This window comes from Limanda limanda, chromosome 6 (assembly GCF_963576545.1).
Source record: "Limanda limanda chromosome 6, fLimLim1.1, whole genome shotgun sequence".
NCBI classification, from domain to species: domain Eukaryota; kingdom Metazoa; phylum Chordata; class Actinopteri; order Pleuronectiformes; family Pleuronectidae; genus Limanda; species Limanda limanda.
The window spans coordinates 17491480-17513807 of NC_083641.1; the positions used below are offsets into that span (position 1 = coordinate 17491480).

At 42.8% G+C, this 22328-nt stretch overlaps 1 protein-coding gene across 1 annotated transcript; it reads left to right on the forward strand.

Moving 5' to 3' along the window:
- The first annotated feature begins 917 nt into the window (after positions 1-917).
- Positions 918-7841, forward strand: shox2 (shox homeobox 2). The gene is made up of 5 exons (XM_061073667.1): positions 918-1173; positions 2809-3017; positions 5588-5645; positions 5904-5992; positions 7548-7841. The coding sequence occupies exons 1-5, from the start codon at positions 918-920 to the stop codon at positions 7839-7841; spliced, it is 906 nt and encodes a 301-aa protein (XP_060929650.1).
- The last annotated feature ends 14487 nt before the right edge of the window (positions 7842-22328 follow it).

The following is a 22328-nucleotide window of genomic DNA, read 5'->3' on the forward strand; positions in this document are numbered from 1 at the left end:
TTTTTACCTCTTTTCTCTCCATGTCATCGCTGTCTTTATCCCCCCCTCCATCCCATCCCATCCCACCATCACCACAGATCAGAGGGAGACAGAGTGAGGAAGGACTCCTCATCCATGTGCTTCCCTCTCTCGTGTCATTTTCAGGGTCTTTTTAAGCCACACCCCTGCAGAGAGAGAGGGAGGAAGAGAGATGGAGGGAGTGAGAGAGAGAGAGAGAGAGAGAGAGAGAGAGAGGGACATCCTCATCTCCCAGAGTGTTTAAAAAACTAACTCAGGACAATAGCAGCGAATGAGCGCTTAATTAAATTAATTAGTCCATCTTGTCAATCTCGGATTAATGGCCAATAGCGACGGTGCTGCTTAATGATTTTTTTTTCTAAACTCCTCTTTCTCTCTCTCTCTCTCTCTCTCTCTCTCTCTCTCTCTCTCTCTCTCTCTCTCTCTCTCTCTCTCTCTCTCTCCCATATCAGTGAAGGAGGGAGGGAGGGAGGGAGGGAGGGGAGAGAGGGAGGTGGATGGGGGGGCTCATCCCGGCATCCTGAGGGGAGGTAATTTGCACGGATCAAGGGGGCAAGGCGCCGCAAAGTATAAATACTGTGACTTCAATAGAGGATCACCAGCAGGTTCCCAACTCCGCAACCAAAGGAGGAGGAATTGGCTGAGAAGACACATCGTTAGAGCTTCTATATAAATATATATGCTGTGCTTTTTTTTATTTAAACCAGAGTTGGCAGCATCACCTCGTATCGTTTTCAATGGGTCGACTTTAAAACGAGCCCCACCATTGATGTCTCTAAGCGGCCGTGGAGCAGAAGGGATCGAGTGCATGAGTGTGTGTGGTGGTGGTGGTGGTGTGTGATTTTTTTTTTTATCTCCTCCTCCTCTTCTTCCTCTTCTTCCTCCGGTGAAGGAGAGTGATGGAAGAGCTCACCGCGTTCGTTTCGAAGTCCTTCGATCACAAAGTGAAGGAGAAGAAGGAAGTGATCACGTACCGGGAGGTTTTAGAGACCGGCTCGACGCGAGCGCCGGGCAGGGAGCCTTTACCCGCGGAGCCCGGCAGCCGAGAGGAGGCAGCCGCCGTCCCCCGGAACGTGGCGCTCTCGCCGGGCAGGGACTCGGACATGCTCGGCCCGGAGAGGATTAGGGACGCCGGGAGCCCCAAACTCACTGACGGTAGGTCGGCTGCATGTGTGGCTGTTGTGAAGGAGTTCTAGTAAAGAGGGCAGAGAGTCTGTAGATTGATCGAACATCATGTACTCATAGAAACGATTTTATCTGCGAAAACACACTTAAAACATGTGATCCGATACTCTGATCACTGCAGATTTTAGCGTGGGTCTCTCCACGAAGTTACAGCTTGATCACTGGAGGAGAATTAACTCGTGAACTGTTGCTTTCTCTTATCGTGCACAGTTCAAATCGCCTGTTTAACAGCTCATAATATTCTCCATTTCAATCAAAAGCCTGCAGCTCGCTTCTGTCTTGCTGTTGTGCATTTTTAAAAACTTTAAAATCATAGATTCACAGCTTAAGAAAATACTCTTTATATGCACATAATATAATAAGGCCACCTGGTGAAATAATACGTTTTATTCTATGATATAACAAGACCTAAATTCATTGTTTACACTAACAATACATTTTTTTTATCACAAGCCAGCTGTATGTGCAATTGTGGCTCTTAATCTCAAAAACCTTGCAATTTTTCCGATTGATTATAGTTTATCTGTATTGATTATTAGAGACACTGACTCATATATATTTATCTCATATATTATATACACGAAATGCTTTTAATTTCACCGGGTAAACACACAGATGTCTGTTCCCAGGTGTGGGAGCAGCTCAGGTGCGACAAGAGGCTTGATCACAAATCGGATATATCAAATGGAAACAATAGATGAAAAAAACGCTTCCCTAAATTATTTATTGTTTTTCTTTATCTCCCATTGCAAAACGTAGATAATAATAAATAATCAAAATCGAGACAGTATAAAATTATACTCGAGATATATTTAGTGTTTTTGTGCTTAATGCTTCCAAATAAACCCAAATTCCATGTGCTTCAGCTTCACGTTTGAAGAGTCAGTTGTTCTGAAAGCTGGACAATATGTGACAGCACACTGGGAACAGGGTTTATCGACAGGGTTTATCTAAGAGTTGAGTTGGATGGCTTGTAAAAAAATAATCTGACATCTGTTCGTCATGGGCATCGTGGTTAAAAGCGGGGCTGCGACAAGCGTGTATCAGACATCCAACAGTGGGCACAGCGTTGCATATTTATAAGCAGTTAATAATTAAAGAGCTTTATGTAGCTCTACAAAACATCCGAGGTCTGATAGCTGTGTGATATCTGATGGTTTCTGATTCTTTCTTTCTTTCTTTCTTTCTTTCTTTCTTTCTTTCTTTCTTTCTTTCTTTCTTTCTTTCTTTCTTTCTTTCTTTCTTTCTTTCTTTCTGTGTTTCTTATCCATAAACGATTATGTTAAGAGCTTTTATTCAATAAGTGTGGGTGGATACACTTTGCTTGCTATATTGTGTTGCCTATATCTAATTGCAATAAGTCGCCAGTTTGCTGCATGTGTATTATGATGACGAACAACCATGTTTTTTTAGTATAAGCTATAAAACACATAGAATAGATGCAGCCTAATTTCCGTGAGGCCTATTTTTCTGAGGAGCAAACTCCTATTGAAATATGAAATAAAACAAAACATGTGACCATGGAGGCCAAGGATGACCGCAGACATGGATGTCAAGGTGCAGCCGATGCTGATGTCCTCCCCCTCCTCCGTCTCTTCTCGTCAGGCACCACGGACGTGAAGGAGAGGAAGGAGGACTCGAAGCCAATCGAGGACGAGGCACAGACTAAAATCAAACAGAGGAGAAGTCGGACTAACTTCACGCTAGAGCAGCTCAACGAGCTGGAGCGGCTCTTCGACGAGACCCACTACCCGGACGCCTTCATGCGGGAGGAGCTGAGCCAGCGACTGGGACTGTCGGAGGCCCGAGTACAGGTAGGACCAGTACATATACTCAGCTGTAAAAAATGTAAAAAAAAATAGGAAGGAAAATAAGAAAACACAGTATTGAAAAATATTTATAATAGTAGCAGTAATAATAGCAATAATTCCAGGAAGCATTTGAGACTTTGTTGCAATGACACTGACCCCATTTTAAAAATGAAAGCACAATAAATTATACCCTGAATTATAATCAAAAATTCATAACTATTATTATTATTATCTTCAAAAACACAACATCACGGTAGAATTTGTAAATATCTCCACAAAAAAAGGATTAGCCTAAAGGGTGAGCCATCTGCTTAAACAAATATAAAGTAGTTATAACTATTGTAAATCAAACTAATGGTAATAATACTACTACAACTAAAAATAATATTAATACTAATAATTATTATTATTTTATTTAGGAGGAAACAATAAGAAATAACTTCATGACGCCCACGTGTCCACCATATTGTTCTTCATAAACAGAAACAGGTTTGGAGAAGAAATCAATTCGTTTTTGTTATATGGATGATTTTTGTGGACAGACACACACTTGCTATACAGTGTAGACCTGAAAATGTGAGCTGGTGTTTGCACGTTTCAAGTTTGGCACAATATGTTTGTTTATTTTTAAACAACTTCCAAATCTTATCAGCTCATCATTATTGTTTTATTGATTAGAACATATTTTCTCTCCGCATGTTTTGGCTGCTTAATTTGCATCAGTTCTCTCAATGAGGCCTCGCTTTACATCATGAGACTCGATCTGATCTTCATCGTCCAAATCAGGAGAAACAAACGAGCCTTCACATATTTTTTTTTTGGGGGGGGGGGGGGGTTGCGTGTATGTTACCGAGCGAGGCCCTGCATGTTTGTCAGAGCTGCTGCTGTCGTTTTTCATGGGGACCCACCATCTGCGCAGAAACCCAGTAAGACTTCAGCCAGTCAGGGGAGGGGGGCTGAGAGGGGAGGGGGGGTTTCAGACATGTCTTGTGTAAAGGGAGCAGTGAAGAGGAGGAGGGATGGGGGGGGCATGAACATATAGACAACTCCTCTCATCTGATTTATCAAAAACGAAAAAAGAAAAAACCTCTGTAATATCTTATTCCAGACTCCCCTCTTTTAATCCAGTATGTGTCCCCCGCTCAGGGGAGTTTACTGGGCATTTGTCTCCATGTTGAATATGACAAAAAGAAAATCATAAGAAGTGGGCCCAGCAGATCCTAAACTTACCCCCCCTCCCCACCCAACTAAAGTTAAAGCCAGCTTTTTCGCAGGGCTCCCCCGGCCTGAACTGGAATCTCACCAATAAGGCGCATTGTGTCCCGAACAAGGAGCCACAGCTCGGGGATTTACATAAATTATGTATTATTTTCTACCCAAATCAAGAACAGATCTCTCTCTCTCTATTCCCCTCTCTGTCTCCCTCTCTTCTATTAAAGTATTAGATATTTCTTTTTTTTTACCAGTTGCATGCAGGGACCACACATTTATGTCTTTATCCTCTTTAGAAATTCATACCTCGATCAATATCAGCAGTTTGCTTCTCTCCCTTTTTTTTTAATCATCGCAATGAATTAACCTGAAGCGTGCACGAGGACTTCCGATTGACACACACACACACACACACACACACACACACACACGCCATGTTGGTCAATACGAAGCCATGCTGACAGCCAAATCAATATGATATTTCAATCATGCTCTCGCTGTATATTATGTGAGGGGAGATTGCAGAGTGACACGTTGTATTGTGGGCTAATTTGGCTTTGTGTGTGCAGATACAAAGCAGATTATCAGAGTAATAAATCGTTTAATCTGTGTTCCAAGGCTTGTTTTTTAACTCCCTCTCTGAAAATCGTTGGTGGATTTCAGCAGAAGGAAAAAAAGAGAGAGTGAGATGTCTTTGAAGCGTGTCTGTGTTGTCTTCTTCTTTTTGTGCGTGTTGTGGCGGTGATTAGACAAATCTGCGAGGCATTTTTTAAGCGTTTCTCTCTGACACGGGTTTCTCTGCAGATAAGGGTAATTAATTTCAGCGGTCATTTAATGAGAGGGAGATGAGGGGAGGGGGGGAGAGATGGAGATGCTCTCAGATCGCAGCTCGCTCTGATGTCCCCAAAACTGTAACAGCATCGCTGCTATTCGATATCTGAGGGTCCGGGGAGAGAGAGAGGGGGGGGGGGGCACACACACTTATCTGTATAGGAAGATGAAACCAACCGTCCACAAGGTTATGTATTATCGTGCAACTCCCAACAAGGGTCTCTCTATGCACCTACGATTTTTAAATATCCAATTTCTTCCCATTCTTATCACTGTTTCGGGCTCTCTCTGCTCCTTTTTTCTCCCTCTCCCCCTCCCATCCCCTCTCTCTCTCCCTCTCTCTCCCTCGTTGTAGGGCTAAATGTAATAATTAAAATCCGGGGTTAAGCAGTGTCATTAATATTTCAGCGCTCCCCGGGGATATTGTTTTTCTGCGGTTGTTGTCACTTTTGAGAGGAATTACACGTGGCCTCACAAGCAGCTGCCAATCAGTAAATATATAGGCCTCTAATTAATGTGTGTCCCTGCAGGTTTGGTTCCAGAACAGAAGAGCCAAATGCAGAAAGCAGGAGAATCAGCTACATAAAGGTATGTTGTTGTTTTCTTTCTTTTAATTCATGCATGCTCCAAAAAAACTGCAGACTGCCATTCTATTTTATTGCATTTATTGCGAATTGTGCCATCAGAAGATTTTTTCTCTTAGAGTGTTTATCTGTTAAAGTTTACTTATCAGCTCCCTGCTTATTGTTGTGCAGCCCGTTTGTTTCCTCAATTTTTTTTTGTGGGTTTGCATATTCCCCCCCACTCGCAATTAAGGCATGCCTGTCCTCTGTGCTTTTCTTGCAGGAGTGCTGATTGGAGCAGCGAGTCAGTTCGAAGCTTGTCGTGTAGCGCCATATGTCAACGTGGGGGCTTTACGGATGCCATTCCAACAGGCAAGTTACTTTGAAGCGTCTAGTATTAAAAGGCAGACCAATCCCCGGACTGCTGTCTTGGCACCGGCTCTGGTCGAGTGCTATGCAGAGACTCCAGTCCCAGTGAAGGGGGTAACCAGACTCTTATTAACACACTGACAAAAAAATAAAAACACTGTGCCAGGTCCCTCTATTGTTTCATGGACCACTTAGTTTACTGGGGCAAACAAACATTTGAACAGGCCTTTATTAGCGCTAAAGGAGGGATAGGTAGACGGAAAGTGGTCTTACACCGGCCAAGATATCCTCTATGTTTCGAAATTTAGATTTGTGTCCAATATTCGTGCATCAGTGATGGGAGTGACTGGTTTTTTGATAAAGCTTGAACTGCAGCCTCAGTGTGTGGATTGTGGTGAGATTCTAGACGGAATTGTCAAATGAGTTTTATTACATGCTACATTTAACTTAGTCCAGGCCTCACCTTTAGCACCGCTGGCCTGGTCGGGAGTGTTATCTTGTGTAGAAGGCCCAGGACGCCCCGAGGCACTGAAGCTTTGAACTGATTTGATTAGATTTCATGTTATTGATGTTCAAATAAATAAACTCTCAAGTTGACCTTTTAAATCACAAGAGTTGCACCAGTCAACACTCAGGGGCCGAATGATGGCCCGTAGCATGCACACACACACACAGCTGAGTCACACGTGCTGCAGTCACACACACACACACACACACACACACACACACACACACACACACACACACACACACAGGACAGAGTCGTTGACACCCTGCAAACAAAATCCCATTCTACTGACGACTTGGATCTAATCCCTTCAACTTAATGAACCTCAACACTTTGTGTGTCAGAAGCAGCGACACCTTCACACAAGTTGCCTTCAATGTTCAGTCAGATTCATAATTGTCTTAAGGATGAATTGCATGCAAATAACATTCAAGAACTTGTGCTTTGAACGAAAGGATTGTGAAGACAAAAAAAGAGCTTAAGTCAATGCATTCATACAGTGTTGCCAACATATAGAATGACCACATTGAAACCTCTCCTCTCAGTATACAGTAATTACGCCAAAGTCAAATCAGAATCAGAAGTATTTTATTGCCAAGTACGTTCACACATACAAGGAATTTGCTCTGGTTATTGGTGCAAACACTGAACATAGAAACATAAAAACGCAATAAATACAACAAGATTCAAGATTTTTTTATTGTCAAATGAACAGAGATAACATGAAGTAGTCACTGTCAATGAAATGCTTGGGTCACACACTCTCTTTAAAGAAATGCTCAAGTATAAAATAGAATAAAAAGAATAAAAGAATAAAATAGAATAACAATAAAATAGAACAAAAAGAATAAGAAGAATACAATAGAATAACACGAGGATAGGAGAGCAATGAAAAATGGGAAACCAGTATATATTTACTCACTGTTTACTTCTTATATTCTCACTTTTTACCAATATTTATACTCCTGCCCGCTGAGCCTTCACGCATCCCGCTGCAAAGTTAACGCATGTTCTCCCCCCCCTTCTCTCCCCCCCCCTGCCGTCCCGCAGGATAGTCATTGCAACGTGCCGCCCTTCTCCTTTCAGGTGCAGGCGCAGCTGCAGCTGGACAGCGCCGTGGCGCATGCGCAGCACCACCTGCACTCCCACCTGGCCGCGCACGCGCCCTACATGATGTTCCCCGCCCCCCCCTTCGGCCTGCCGCTGGCCACGCTCGCGGCCGAGTCCGCTTCCGCCGCGTCGGTCGTGGCCGCCGCCGCCGCCGCGAAGAACACCAGCAAGAACTCGAGCATCGCGGACCTGCGGCTGAAGGCCAAGAAGCACGCGGCCGCGCTGGGCCTGTGACGCCGCGGGGGGGGGGCCGGGCGCGGGCACGATGCGGGGTCGTGCGCGCTCTGGCCGACGCGTCCCCGCGGCGAAGGAACGAACGCTCACCGAGTGACGCAACCCGAGGAAAAGAAGAATTACCCAGGGACGATATTTATGTTTCCTTTTTTTTCCAAATGAAGGACGATGAGTTATATGAAAAAAAATTATAGGCTATTTATGTGATAAAGAGAGACTGTTGCTAGCCTACACAGACGTGATTTCTGGACACGGGAAAGAGAAAGAGAAAGTGGCGGCAGGGATGGAGGGATGGAGGGATGGAGAGCCCCCCTGCAGCGGGACACCCTGAGGAAGAGGAGGAGGAGGAGGAAGAGGATGCAGCTGGGACGCTCCACACTTTGCCAAAACCGTGAGGCGCACCATCCCGCAGCTGTCCTTGTTCCGTTTCAATATGATGATATTATTATTATTATTATTGTTCTGATTTTAATTTTGAACGTATATAGAGGCTGGCCTCGTTATATTTCAACAACCACGAACAAAGACACTTTCTCTGTGGACGGACGGAGCGGGAATTCCTGGACAAAAAGCAGAGGAGACGGGGGAAAAAGGAAAGAGAGACAATAATACCGATCGAAGTGTTTCTGGTCCAAATTCAGAAATGGCCCCAGCAGTGTTTGCATGGATGATGTGATGTGAGCCCCCCCCCCCTTCTCTCTCCCCTCCTTTCCTCTCTCTTGAATGTCTGGGCCTGTGTGTGTGACCTTGTGGGGACCTCCTCTGGTGTAAAAGGTGAAACTGGGCGACACCGGCCACTAATGTGAGATTATAATATATGTGTAGGCTCTGCTGAACTGTCAGTGTCCATATCTAAGGTGGCGATGTGCTCCCTCCTTCTAAAGGGGCGGGGCCATGTCATGAACACCACCTTTACAACACAGTCAACAAATGAACAAACACGACGACTGGACCGGTACGGGCAACGTGATGTAAAATATGTTTATACACAAAAAAAACACATGCATTATTTTTTATGATTTCGTGGCTTTATGGATATGCCTTGTGGGGAAGTTGTTCATTTTGTATTTTGCTTTATTTCCGTGTATTAAAAAAATCACGTGCTTTCTGTATGTAATTTTGATGTTTTTATAACAGTGGAAGTGAAATTAACCTGAGGCACGGGTTTCTAAAAAAAAAAAAAAAAAATGAAGGAAAAAAAAAGAAGAGTATTCATGAGAATGTTTTACTTTTTTCCATCACATGTGCAACGTGAATCCACCGAAAGAAAAATGTTATTTCGTTCCTAAATAAATTAACTAAAGTTTCTTTAACGACTTGACATTATTCTTACAATTTTAATTGGCCTTTATCACATTATCATTATTATTATTGTTATTATTATGGGCGCTAAACCTTTGAGGGCACTAGATTTTTAATAATTCATGCCTGTAGCTGTAGGTCTTTTGATAACGTCACAGTTGTGACAGGCCCGTTTAGTCAGGAACATGGTGTCTGTTGCTGCCGCCATGTTTAACCCATGCATTATTCATAGTTTGGTTATGGAGTGTTTGGAGTGGAGGACTGGTTATTTCCAGTAGAAGCAAAAAAAAAAAAAAAAGGGAGTCAGATAAAGAATGAATGAGTACGGGGATCGTTCAGTGACTCAAAGTTTTGCAGCATTGATGCACACATTCTATTTTTTTTTTTTTTCAAATAACATGATACTCAATCAGATTTAAAACGACTGTGTTGTTCTTGCAGTAATTACATCCTGCTGGACCCTTGAGATAATCCCCAACGGCCTAATAATTATAAGGAACAAAGATGCTTTTAAATGTAATCATATCCACTGTTTGTTTCTTAGATGCATCAATAATGCATTCTACATCTCGCAACACTTAAGGAGCATTTAAGATTTGATTTGAACAATTTGATTAAGAAACAAATGTTTAAGAAATGAACATTTTGACATAAAGTAAAATGTAGGTTAATGGTATTCAGTGGAATTCCAGTTGTGAAAACTCATGCCTCGCTTGGCCTGGTGCCCATCTCAGAATGCAAACCGTGCGCCGTGACCATGGTTATGGCCTGAAGTTTAGCGCATGGAAACATATACATGCTCACCAAGTAAAACAAAACCGAGGTCTTGGTGTACAAAGAGAAAAAAAAAAGAAACAGATTTATCATCGCCTGCCTCACTTGACTTACAAATTTGCCCGATTCATTTCCTGACATCTTAACCGCCTCTTATTGAACATTTAATAAACACCCGACACGGGAGCCTGTAATTATAGGAATCCAGATCGCGTTATCCTTCCGATATCTCCACACAAAACACAATGTCTTTAGCTATTAATTAATACCGGTCTCACAGAGTCTGCACATGGAGTCTGCTCGGTGCTTGTGGAGCTCGACGTTCGGGGCAGGACAGACGCCAAAACTATTGAATTATTGATCCGGAGCCTCGCCAGTAATGGAGGAGACGGAACTGGGAAACTGCTGAGTCGGGAGCGCGCACCGCTGTCGTGCGATGTACCAGGAAAGCTGGGGTCGCGGGGGCGCGCATTGTCCTGTGACTGTCCCACGTTATGATCAACTTTGTAGTGTGTGTATGTGTGTGTGTGTGTGTGTGTGTGTGTGTGTGTGTGTGTGTCACTCCTATTGGAGAGGTTAAATTCATTATGTCAGATTAAACATATTATCCACTGCAGATTAAATCATTTAATGTAGAGAAGTTTGTCCTAAGGCATCTCATTTTGTTTCAAGACCTGAAAAACTCTCCTTCAGAATTAAAAAAAGAGCAGCTATTCAAAGGTTAAGGGAAACATATTAGCGATATGAGACTGAAAAAAAGGCCATAAACCACAAGTGTCAGTGGGCTCATTATTGAGTACACCACAAGGACGTTCCTGTACATTTTAATGAAAACTACAACAGTGAATTTGTGAAGGGATCATTAATTTCCAGTAATATTCTGCATCCCCCCGCAGGACTCATCATCAGCCGGAATGGCGCCTGTGCATTCACACTCATCTTCCCTGCACACCTCCTCGGTCCAAAGTCATGTGTGTGTGTGACTTGTATGTGAACTGTGTCTGTGGCGGTGGAGTTGTCCAGCAGCTATCAGCATGTCCTGCCTGAGGTGCAGATGCTGGGGTTGGCTGGGGGGGGGGCTCCGCTCAGAAGGGGCCCAAGAGACAATGAGACGGGGACACACAAGTGTTCTTCTGATTAGACAGGGAGACGACCAGCGCCCTCGCTCTCCTCTCAACACACACTTAAGACACATGCAACCCCCCACACACGCAGCCAGCCGGGAGCCAGCCACACAGGCTCGTTCTCAGCGTCTTCACCTCCCGCCTGCTCTCTCTCTCCTGCTCTCTCTCCACACCGTCCACTGGTGCACACTCTCACTTTCTTGCTCTTTGCAGTGGATCATTACACACACTGAGTTAGTCGGTCAAGTTCATCGAATATATGTAATTATCACAATGAATGAAGCCAAATGCATGTGGGCAAACATGCACACCTACATACACACACGCACAAACACACACTCTCACACTCACACACATCAAAGCTTGGTGAGTCACAACAGCACTCCACACCATGGAATCCTTCATATCAACTGGTGCTGTCTTGTTGCTATATTTACCTCCACTACAACCCCTGAGACAAATACACTACTCTCTCATTTCCCGCACTCGGGCCTTTATCAAATTAGGGCACGTTAAACAATCGCACAGAGCAGTTTTTTACTGACAGCAGTCTTTAAAAAAAAGAGAAAAACAAGTGACTGGCTGTGGCTAAATGTGATTATATATCCTGTTTGTTGCCGTGCGTGTGCACGTATGAATTTATGTGAGGAAAGTTATGTGAGAGGAACAAGCCTCTCTCCTCTCCTCTCCTCTCTCTAGGGCTCGCAATTGTTACATGTTAGAAACGCTCAAAGAGCAGGACGCACACAGCACTACACCAAAGACAACAGCCATCAGGAGCAACGGCGGATAAAAGAGCAGCTTCAAAGACATCAAATGGAGCGAAAGTGAAAAAGAAACCTGCTGAAAACTCCCTCCAATAGCACTCAGGCTAGCAATTAGGACGCCATACCGCCGCTGCCTGTTATCACAGGCGTGCACCGCACAGGCCTGGGTGGCTCGACTGCAGCACTCGGTGTGGGTTGCAGTCAGCAGAGAATTACAGCATTCATGGAGCTCGACTGCAACGCTGTATTTAATTTCACTGTAGGATGAAAAGTGGGTGTTCACGCAGATCTGACCCCTGCTATGACCAGGGAGGCTTAACCGTGGTGATTACAGACACAGAGAAACAACAGTCTCTATCTTCGTGCTCCTTCTATTCAGCAGCGAAGTAGAACAAAACAAAAGAGAGGTCAGAACAAAACAAGAAGTCTAATTGTTTCACTGCTTCCTGTTTAGGTGCCCCAGGGCAATCTACACATTTTTATGTACTGGGCGCATTTTATTTGTTATTAATTCGTTTCCAGTTGCAGCTGGTTTGCAGATTAGGGAGATAACATAATGTATAACTCCCTGCCCTGGGAAGAAGACATAACAAGGGTGTATGTGTTGGGACCGGTGGGCATTAGGCAGCTACAAGGGGTTTTTATTGTTTCCATTTATAAAAAAAAGGTGGTATTTAGAGTATCCAGGGAGTGTGTTTGTGCGCATTTATGTGTGTATGGGTTTATGCACGCTTTGTGGTCTCAGAGAGGAAGAGTGTGAGAACAAAATGAAATGCTAAGACAGAGCAGGCTCCCAGTAAATGTTGTACATTTGGCCCAAGCCGCTCTGTATTTACAAGCTGGTAAGATCCAATCATCTGTGTACGAGTATAATCGAGTACTTGCTGTTCAATCATCAGATGTTTGTACACAGACTCTTAAATTACAAAAAGCCTCTTGGAAACAAGGCTTAACTCATCTCCTATTGATTGTATTCACGCTGGCTGAAGTTTACAGAATGTCATTTTAAAATGTCATGAAATGACAAAGAAGCCGACAAATCACCCAATATTTGTATGGGGATGCTCGAGTGTCTTTTTATTGTGGGTAAATCCGGGGAGGTCCCGGATCATTCATTCTGGGGTTAAACGCTCTCTCAACATTCTGTCTGAGGGACCATTTATAAGCATTTATACGTCTGTCAACCACACTCAAATGCTCTCTGAACTTGTGACAGACATGTGTGGTCATGGCAAAGTTTGGATGAGATGGAAAATAGCCCCTGGTTTTCAGTAAGCATCAATCACCTGCGTCATGTAAATGTTATTCTCATAAAGCTGTTAGTTGATTTCTCATAGCCATAAATCTACGCATGTTCGCTGCAAAAATCAGTAGGAAACATACAGCTCCATTATGGATATGCTGGTTGCAATAGTTACAGTTTTTCACTCAGTAGTTGCATATAAAACGGATCATAACATTATGATTTATAGATTGTGATTGCATCAGAATGGGACCTAAACATTCGAAAATATGTTATTCTGATTGTATTATTGCTCTGAACTACTGGCAAATGTTTCTACAGGCAAAGTTTATTATGAGAACCATCCAAAGAATCACAAAACATAATGTTGTATGATTTATGTTGAAAAAGAAACTCGAGATTTGGGCAAATGGAAACATTCAGCTCATTTAGTAAGTGAAGCCTTTTGTACCCATCTATTCAGCATTGGATCTAGACGCAGGAAGATCATTTGATCCATGTAGATCAGTCAACCATGCCATTTGTATTTTTCTGTCTTTTAAAGATATTTTGGGGTATTTTGCATTTATTGACTGGGAAGTGAGCACGAAATGGGGATCGAGAATGAGGAAGGCAAAGGGCCAGGTCGGATACCAAATCCGTGGCTAATGTGGAGGACTCACGCCTGTTTGTATTTCCCTCAGTCATATTGTGTGTCCTGTTCAAAACCTGAATAAAGAATAAGAAGTAAAAGAAAAAGTAAAAAGTAGACGAGACAAAAAAAAGATAGTTGAATATGTTGAATGTCATCCTCTCTTTCCTTATTTCATGTCAGCTCTGTCGGCCGGAAAGGGAAAACTCACATCTATAAATACTGTTATCCAATGTTTAATTCCATCAGTGGCGGAAGAAGCATTCGGATACAACATTATAAAGGTACTCTGTCACTTGGGTCCTTAAAGGAAAGGAACTGTAATGTATGAAAATAGCTCCCCTGGGTGTTTCTCTTGGATTATTTTTTCACTGATCCATTCATATGTAATCAGTATTTCAATTTTGTAGTCGGTCTCGGTGGAGCTAATTACCTCCACCAAGGAGGTTATGTTTGTTTGTCTGTTAGTCAGCACTATTATGCTAAATATACAGAAGCCTTTTCCATCATATTTTGTGGAGGGGTGGGGGCAAGAACCAAGGCAGAATTAATTATGTTTAAAATTTAATAATTGGTTGTCACGGTGATGTGTACAACATTAAAAACCTTAATTTTCTTACATACCTGCTTCTCAACTGTAAAAAATTAGGTCAAATGCATCAAACAAACTTAAAAGCCAACCTTTAAATAAAATGACCATTTTAATTTCTATATAAATAACTAATGTATCTTTTTTTACAATGTCATGAAATCATACTGTTATTCCATTTGATTGTATCATTATGGAAACACTGAGGCCCCTTTTCCATAGGTCAAAAAACCCTCTAACACCCCCCCCCCCCCCACATCTGCCTTTTATCTACAATGGGATTGGACACAATCTGCATTTACTCAGTGATCAAATGAGTCATTAGACTCTGTTATTTATTGGCTCCGGCTCCGATCGGCAGTGATAGAAACATGAGACCGGGGGTGAATGTGCTAATTTCTCCTTCTTCTTCTTTATTTTGGCTGTCTAGATGCTGACGCGCCACCTTTTCCAGTTTAATGGAATGATGCACATTGAACTTCTGGGCGTTGGTGGACAGAAAAGCAAACTCCTCTACTGGTAATGGGACATTAGTAAATCTGCCAATTTTTAAGCTGGTTCACAGATGTTAAAGAAAACTGCGTATATCCAGTAAGTTGGGTGTAGCCCTCCTTAATTCACTGCTAAAGCCTCATCCATAAAAATGTAAGTTTACCTATAAGAACCCTCCTGTATATTAATAAGTGTTTGGGGCGGTACAATATGGGAGCAAGAGGTCAAGTGCTTTAGAAGTAATAGAATTTTAAAGCAGGAGAGCGTCTGTCATCCAGGGCGTCTTATTCAGATCTTTTCATTGATCCTGCCACTCGTATCCCCTCATTGATACAGCAGTATTGACAGCTGTATTGCTATGGTAATTTACTCCTTGGGCAAGTGCATGTAAGTCACTGTCCCTGGGCGGCAAGATAAATACATATACGAGAACCAGACACAAACACATGCGCACATTTCGGCGTGTCGTATTATAGGCTAATAAGATGAGCGTGAACGGTAATGCACGATGTTTGCTCGCCCATGTCAAGTTCAACAAGGAGCGGTAGGTTGAGTGGGCTGCGTGAGTCACCGGTGGGAAGAATGCATCTTGTTTTAATGCGGGCTAATGAAAATTGATGTCACAAGCTGAGAGAAGGGCAGAACAAAACGCGAAGAGCTGACTGAGCTGCATTATGGGGCCGGGGAGGCGTCGGAGGAGCAGGCAGGGCCCTGTAGTGGTGCGACGTTCTATTGGATTACAGTGTTGGCTCAACAATCTGCCAACGTCTAATTAAATAGGCCTGCATTAGCATCCTGCACGGCGGGGGGGTGTGAGAGACGGACACTATCTCATTCTGAAATGGGATGTAAAAATAGATCTCGCAAGTTAGCCCTCACTCCACTCCCTCCCACCCCGCCCTGTGATATCACTACTTCTCAGTGTTTGATAGTCTCGCTCTATCTCTCTGACTTTCTCACAGTGTTGTTTTTCAGACTCTATCATTCTCCTTGATACAAACTGAATAAAGAAACTGACTGTTGGAATTTGTCAACGCAAGTTTGAGCCGTGTTTATTTTTAATGGTTTTCTCAGTGATTTGAATTTGCAGAGCCGACACTGGAGGAATGAGAAAGCGTTTTAATTCTACAAGAGTGAATCTTAAGAAGTTTAACTCCCAAAACTCTGGGATGAAGTTCGTGCAGAAAAAATCAATCCCTTTTTGTTTTGCAGTGGCAATAAATTCAAGGAAGTGACACACGTATTGAGAATGAATATCGCAAGCGTCCTAAAATAGCTGCCACTTGCTGTGGCAGACAACTGGTTGTGTTATAGAGAGGAAGGAAGCGAGCTGATTGAAAACAACTATATCTCCCAACTGGCAGTGAATTTCATAAACTAGATTTAGCATTGTTAGCTGAATCGTTTTAGAAAACTACAGTGGCTGAGCCGACTGCTTGAAAGACATTGAATTTGGCCTTCGCTGAACTTAAGACGGTGGAATGTGGAGGGGGGGGAGGGATGGAGAGAAAGTCTTACAGAAAGCAGACTTGGTGGACAAGGGCAGTGATATGAGCTGAACAGATAGAGAGAGAGAGAGAGAGAAGAGTATGTTGGAGGAGCTTGACAGAGGTGCCAAAGACATGAGTGTGCCAAAGAGGAAGCACTTTGTTGAACTAAAGCATGCTTGAGAGACTGCCTCTTATCTTAATGATGACAGGGACCCTTTTAAAGGGTCACATGCAACCCACGGTGTGCTGGAAGGGCTCTTGCAGGACCACCTACAACAAACTTGGGACAGGAGTTGGCTGCAGTTAAATCCATAGCAACACATCGTAATGTACAACACACTGCAGTGACGTGCATGCGTTCATAACAATGAAAAGTCAACCTTCTCTAAGCCTGTGTTATGATACTTCAACCATTGTTAAATCATTGCTAAAAAATACCTCTTTTTACAATCTATCTTTATCAGTGTATTTAAGACTGTGAGCAAGATGTTGACTAAAGGCTAATTTATGCTCAACGTTAGATACGAATACGGAAACCGAAGCCCTCTGTCCACACTCTACGTTTATATCGTCTGTGTTTGTGCACTTCCTCTGAAAGCTATATGGATATGGACAAAAGAGACAAAACAGATCAGTACCACAATATATCGTGGGGGGGCAGTGTCGCCAATAGTTCAAGCGAGACAATCATAGGACACGAGAAATTAAATTTCATTAATGGCGGAACTTTTTAGAAATTTTAGTGAAACACTCTTGTTTGTATTCTTGTGGAGAGTTAGACGAGAAGATTGATACAACTCTCATGTCTATGAGGTAAAATGAAGGCGTCTGTCAGCAGCTAGTTAGCTTAGCTTAGCAAAGTGCCTGGAAATGTGCGAACAACTAATCTGGCTATGTTCACATGTAAGTACATTTGTCTTTGAAGGGAAAAGAACAAATAACAAAATCTTATTTGGCTAAAAAAAGTATTTTCCTTTCTTTTGGTTGAAAAAAATGTTTATGATAAAAATGCAAGGGTTTTCACTAGAATGTGTTGTTTGCACAAAAAGAAAACAAAAGTACAGTTAGGATTTGTTGCTCTGTATTGCAGTGATATGGATTTAACAGATTTGTACGACACTACAACTACAGACCAATTTTTGTTCAAGCCAGTGATCATTTTACGAGAACAGGATTAGGTTAGTTGTCGCTGTTGGTTGAGATAATTGGTGACCATAGACAAATACACAGCTGTCTCCACACTCTTGGAAACAGTACTAATAAAAAACCATGGCGAGAGGTTATATGGAAAAACATAAGAAATATCACATTCTGGGCTCAGTTTATATAGAGCTGCACCACTGCTAATAAAAGCGTCACTATAATCTTTTTTGCTGTAACTTGGTTTGAGACTTGTTTAGCATGTTATATGTACAAAATTGGAAATTCTAAATGACAAAGATTGTATTGTGATTCCTTTTCTGTTGAGCCTTGCATGTACAGAAAAAAACAGTAACACATTTACAGGAGGGTTTTCCAGTAACACCCAGCATTTCTCACTCATATTAGACTCTACAAGGTGTAATTGTAAGCTTTGCGCTGCTGCTAACGTCAACACTTCTTCATATTAGTCACATTTGTTTAATTTATTCCCTAAAAGCCATTTTTCTTTTTGTGAGTGGGTAGGTTAAATATAGCACTGCCTCTCTGGGAGTGGATTTAGAAGCCTGTGATGGAGCAAATATAAAGTAGCTTTATCATATTTCCTATGGGTGATATTTACAATCCCAACACTCACATCACAGTGATTTACCCTCTAAATACCATTAGAAATAATTTGGGGAAACAGCAACACGCTGGAGTAAGTGAACTTCTCATAACTGCTCACTCAATTGGCTCCATGACCAAAATGTGAAATGAAAACCTGAGTGGAGAGCCTGCGGACCGCAGAGAGACGGTGTAGTGTGGTCTGGAGGGGGGGTGTGGACACCGAAGAGATCCGAGCACTGTAAAAACACATCCCTCCGGCACCATTATATAAGCATACATATGGGACAGTAAAAATGGAAGACGACACTTTAAATGACATTATTATAAAATGCAATACTCCTGGAATGATCCCTTATTAAATTAGGCCCTATGATCCAAGATGAATTTCCCGCTTCCCTAATCCATCAAGAGGGGAATATTAAAAGATAGGCCTCAACTGGCATTAGAAGCTCACTCCGTCTTGACTTTCATTATTCTGCATTAGGGTGCTGCTGGGGGAGAGCCTCTTAATGAGAATTACAATGATTCACTGGCCCCGGCCCCACTTCTGACAAGTCAAATATTAACTCCTCAGTCACAGCTGTCGGAATTAAAATACTTTGTAGCCGCGGACGTGCTAAATTAAATTGGCCTTTTATGTTCCTTACATGGCTGACCCCCGTGGGGCTCCACCACCTCAGTCACCACTGAGACGCCTATGACAGAGCAAGAGGAAGGGAGCATATGAGACAGTGGGGCGCGCGTATACACTGCACACACAGGCAGGCTCACACAAAAACAAACATGTCTGTCCCTCGTGTGTCATTCTGTCATCCTCTCCCGCTCTGTTCTCCCCCGGTTTCCTTCATTCAGTGCTTCTCACCAGAGGCTGTTTCCTTGGCAGACATCTTGCCCGCGCTGTTTGTTTGATAGTCAGTGTCAGCTACTGTCGACTACTGTCTGTGCTTCACTGCGGTCTCTCTCTATTAGCAGGGCCACAGACGCACATAAAGGCTGCTCACCTGTTGCCTGCCCTTCATGTTCAACAGCCAAATAGATTAACATAACAGAGAGGCCCTCTCAGAGAGCAGGGGAACTTTGTTCAAATGTGATTAGGGTTTGAGTGCGTGGACAAAAAATAAATGTATATTGACATTTTTAAAAGTTTTATTTCAGTTAATTTGCACTCACTTAAGCAGAGGGCGAGGGCTCGCGGACCCGAGCTCCACTCTGCCTTCCAAATTCCTCTGTGTGTGCACCAGTGTTTGCTGGGCGGTTCCTCCGCCCGCCCGCTCGCTAGCTCGCTCTGGCCCCAAGGTCATGTGCAGTGACGGTGAGTGGGGAGGTTTTCTGCCTTTTGCCTTTTGACTGCCTTCCCCAGCAGCATTTCTGTTTTGCTTGCGTTGCCAGCCGAGCCCTGAATCCTTCTCCCGCTCCGTTTGAGCTGCTTACAAACAAACGATCGATTTCACAAGGAGAGGGAGAGAGAGAGAGAGAGAGAGAGAGAGAGAGAGAGAGAGAGAGAGAGAGAGAGAGAGAGAGAGAGAGAGAGAAATGGGAGAAAGACAGAGAAACGGGAGAGGGAAAATATAACTGCCAGTGACCCTGCAGTCTGCAAATGTTGCTGGATTTTCTTTCTTTTTTTGAAAACACATAGATGCCCCAGGACATGTCACCTCTCCCCTTTCAAAAGTCAACTGAATGAATAAAGAAATGGATAGAGCTGATAAAGAAAACAAAAAACGGCCAAATGGAAGAGAGTGGAGGATTAATTCAGTGGGCAGATGGGTCTTGGTGTCAATTTGAGCTATTCTGATCCACTGAATTGAAACCGGAGCTTCAACCAAGCCCCAAACACATCACCTTTGACCCTCATGACAGACATAATACTCATACTCTATATTCATTCAGTTCTTCAGCATGCTTTGTTTCGACTAAACCCACTTTTCTTTTTACTGCTCTGCCCTTACTTTAAAACTCTGCACCTTCGGTCAAATCATTAGCATAAGGCAGTATGCAATGGGCTGTAATAGACAGCTTGTCCATCCCTGTAAAATTCCCTGCTGCTATAGTGGAATCGCTTTGTGCTACTTTGTAGCACTTTAAATAACTTTTAATTTCTAAATTAAAAGTATCAATACAATCTTGACCCAGGGTTACAATTAAGGTTATTAATTACCACCCAGAAAGTAATTACCTCTTGTTGAAAGCATATTTCTTTTAGTATCGAGTTTCTCAGTGCCTTTGGGAAAATGTATCCTCTCTTATGGAAGCTATTAGAATTAAAAACTCTTCTGACCTTAAGATTGAATATCGAACATTTCCATGGTTCTCATTATCTGGCTATAATTAGCTTCAAGTGCGAGTAGTAACATTCACAAACAGAGAGAAGAGTAGAGAAAGGTTGTACTAAAATCCACAGAATCAATGTTTCCTGAAGGGATGTGCATAAAAGGCCCCATTACTGTGCTCAGAGACTTCAGCAGGGAGTGATTTAGACGACACCCCTGCCGTGGACCATCAGTCACTCTTTTAGAGTTAAATAAGCCATGTGAAGGACTGTTATCCTTACTGGATTAAGCCTCCATTAATCAGTCCACTTCACCTGTCAATACAGACACTGGCCTCCAATCAAACAACCATTACAGCAGAGAGCATCCCAATAAAGGAGATCTTTGTTTCTTATTGAGTTAATCACCCAGTGTACACACTCTGCTCTCGTCGGATCGGCACTGGCAGTGTATATTCCTCTCCTCATGTGTGTAGGAGTGCAGGGGTCAAGCTTAACACGGGTTGTGATCGTGGAGGAGGCGTAGGACGATATAATGAAATCACTTTGTGAGTGTCATTATCTCTAAAGTTAGCATTTACACTAACGGTGTGATAGTAGCGAACAGAGCGATGTGATGGACGGATGTGTCATCGGCAGCCTGAGTCGGAGGATATAGCTCCGAGCAGGTGGGAGTGAACGACCCACTGACAGCCCTTTTCAAAATGACAAAATCCATCCCTCCGTATTGATCAGTTATTTCTCTTGTCTTTCAGTGGGCATCTTCAGACACTCCCCTCCTCTCTTCATCCCTCCATCCACCCTGCAACCTGCCCAGCCGCTCCCTATTGATCCTCGCTGGTGATTGGTTGAGCTGTAATTTGAGATGGACATTGACTGATGAGTGCAAACTGTTTTTCTTTCCCTTTCTTCCTCTTCTCTCAGGGGTGATGAAGTCATAATGCTAGTGACAGAGCCAGACAGGGACCAATTGCAATGGAGTTCTTGCCTGAGTAACCTTTAGAGCCAGTGCAGGATGTCTCCTGGTCTGTGGCACGTGACCCCGGTCACAGGACTCATACAGTATATGGTCACATACAGACAGCAGAGGTGAACTGAATGGAGAGAAAAGAGAGGCTCTGCATTCGAGTTAAAACTATCGGATTGGACCATTTTGCTTCATGTAGCACACACCAACATTAGGGTAACTTCAATCCACAACAACATAAATGTTTTTTTTACCAAATGCTTTTGTTTGTTTTCTTTCTTTCTTTTATATCACTGTTAGATCATTTACAAAGGTAATTGTAGGGTTGGGAACTGTTAAAATGTACCTTGCCATTTAATAAACATGTCACTATTTGGTTCAGACTAATAATAATAGACATTTTCTTATACCTATACCAGCATCGGAAATGCCTCTGATACTGCCAAAAATACAGAGTCGGACATCGTGAGAACAGGAATGTATGAACCGATCCGATAAAACATCCTTAAAGTACGTTCGTTGTAACTAGATACAACTGCAATTTTCTTAACCCCAAACTCAACTCTCTTCTTTGCCGCTCAAAAACAGCAGTTCTGTTGTTCTGCCATTAGCAAGTCCTGTTTTAAAATTGATTTAAGGTTAGCGGGAGCTAGCTATAATGTCAGCTATCTGGCAAAATTTCACGGAGGGGGACATGTATCGTATGAAAGACTTCAGCTTCAGTTGACTATTTAAAGGAAGCAGTTGTTGTGGATCCGGCCCTTTGTCCATATCCGTAGCAAAATCTTATTGGTTCTTCCTTGGTCCCTGTCAAATCCTACCACCAAGTTTCGTGGAAATCCATTCAGAAGTTTTTGAGTAGTTTTGCTTATAATCAAACTAACCAACCAACCAACCAACCAACATGACCAAAGGACAGGGGTTAAAATCTAACTTCTTTGGCAGAGGAAATAACAAAAACACCACTTTCCAGTTCAAAAGCTCCACATCCTCCAAAATTATAAAGTTGAGTAAAGACATTATAACCTTCAAGATGGCACATTTCTTTATTTGCAGGGCTATTAAGAATTCAGTTTATTCTACATTAGAT

Bases quoted from the DNA above. Each gene is read 5' to 3' on its own strand.
- shox2 (XM_061073667.1), top strand. From the start codon at position 918: ATGGAAGAGCTCACCGCGTTCGTTTCGAAGTCCTTCGATCACAAAGTG. The intron at 1,174-2,808 runs GTAGGTCGGCTG...TCTTCTCGTCAG, and splicing joins GAGCCCCAAACTCACTGACG to GCACCACGGACGTGAAGGAG. The intron at 3,018-5,587 runs GTAGGACCAGTA...GTGTCCCTGCAG, and splicing joins TGTCGGAGGCCCGAGTACAG to GTTTGGTTCCAGAACAGAAG.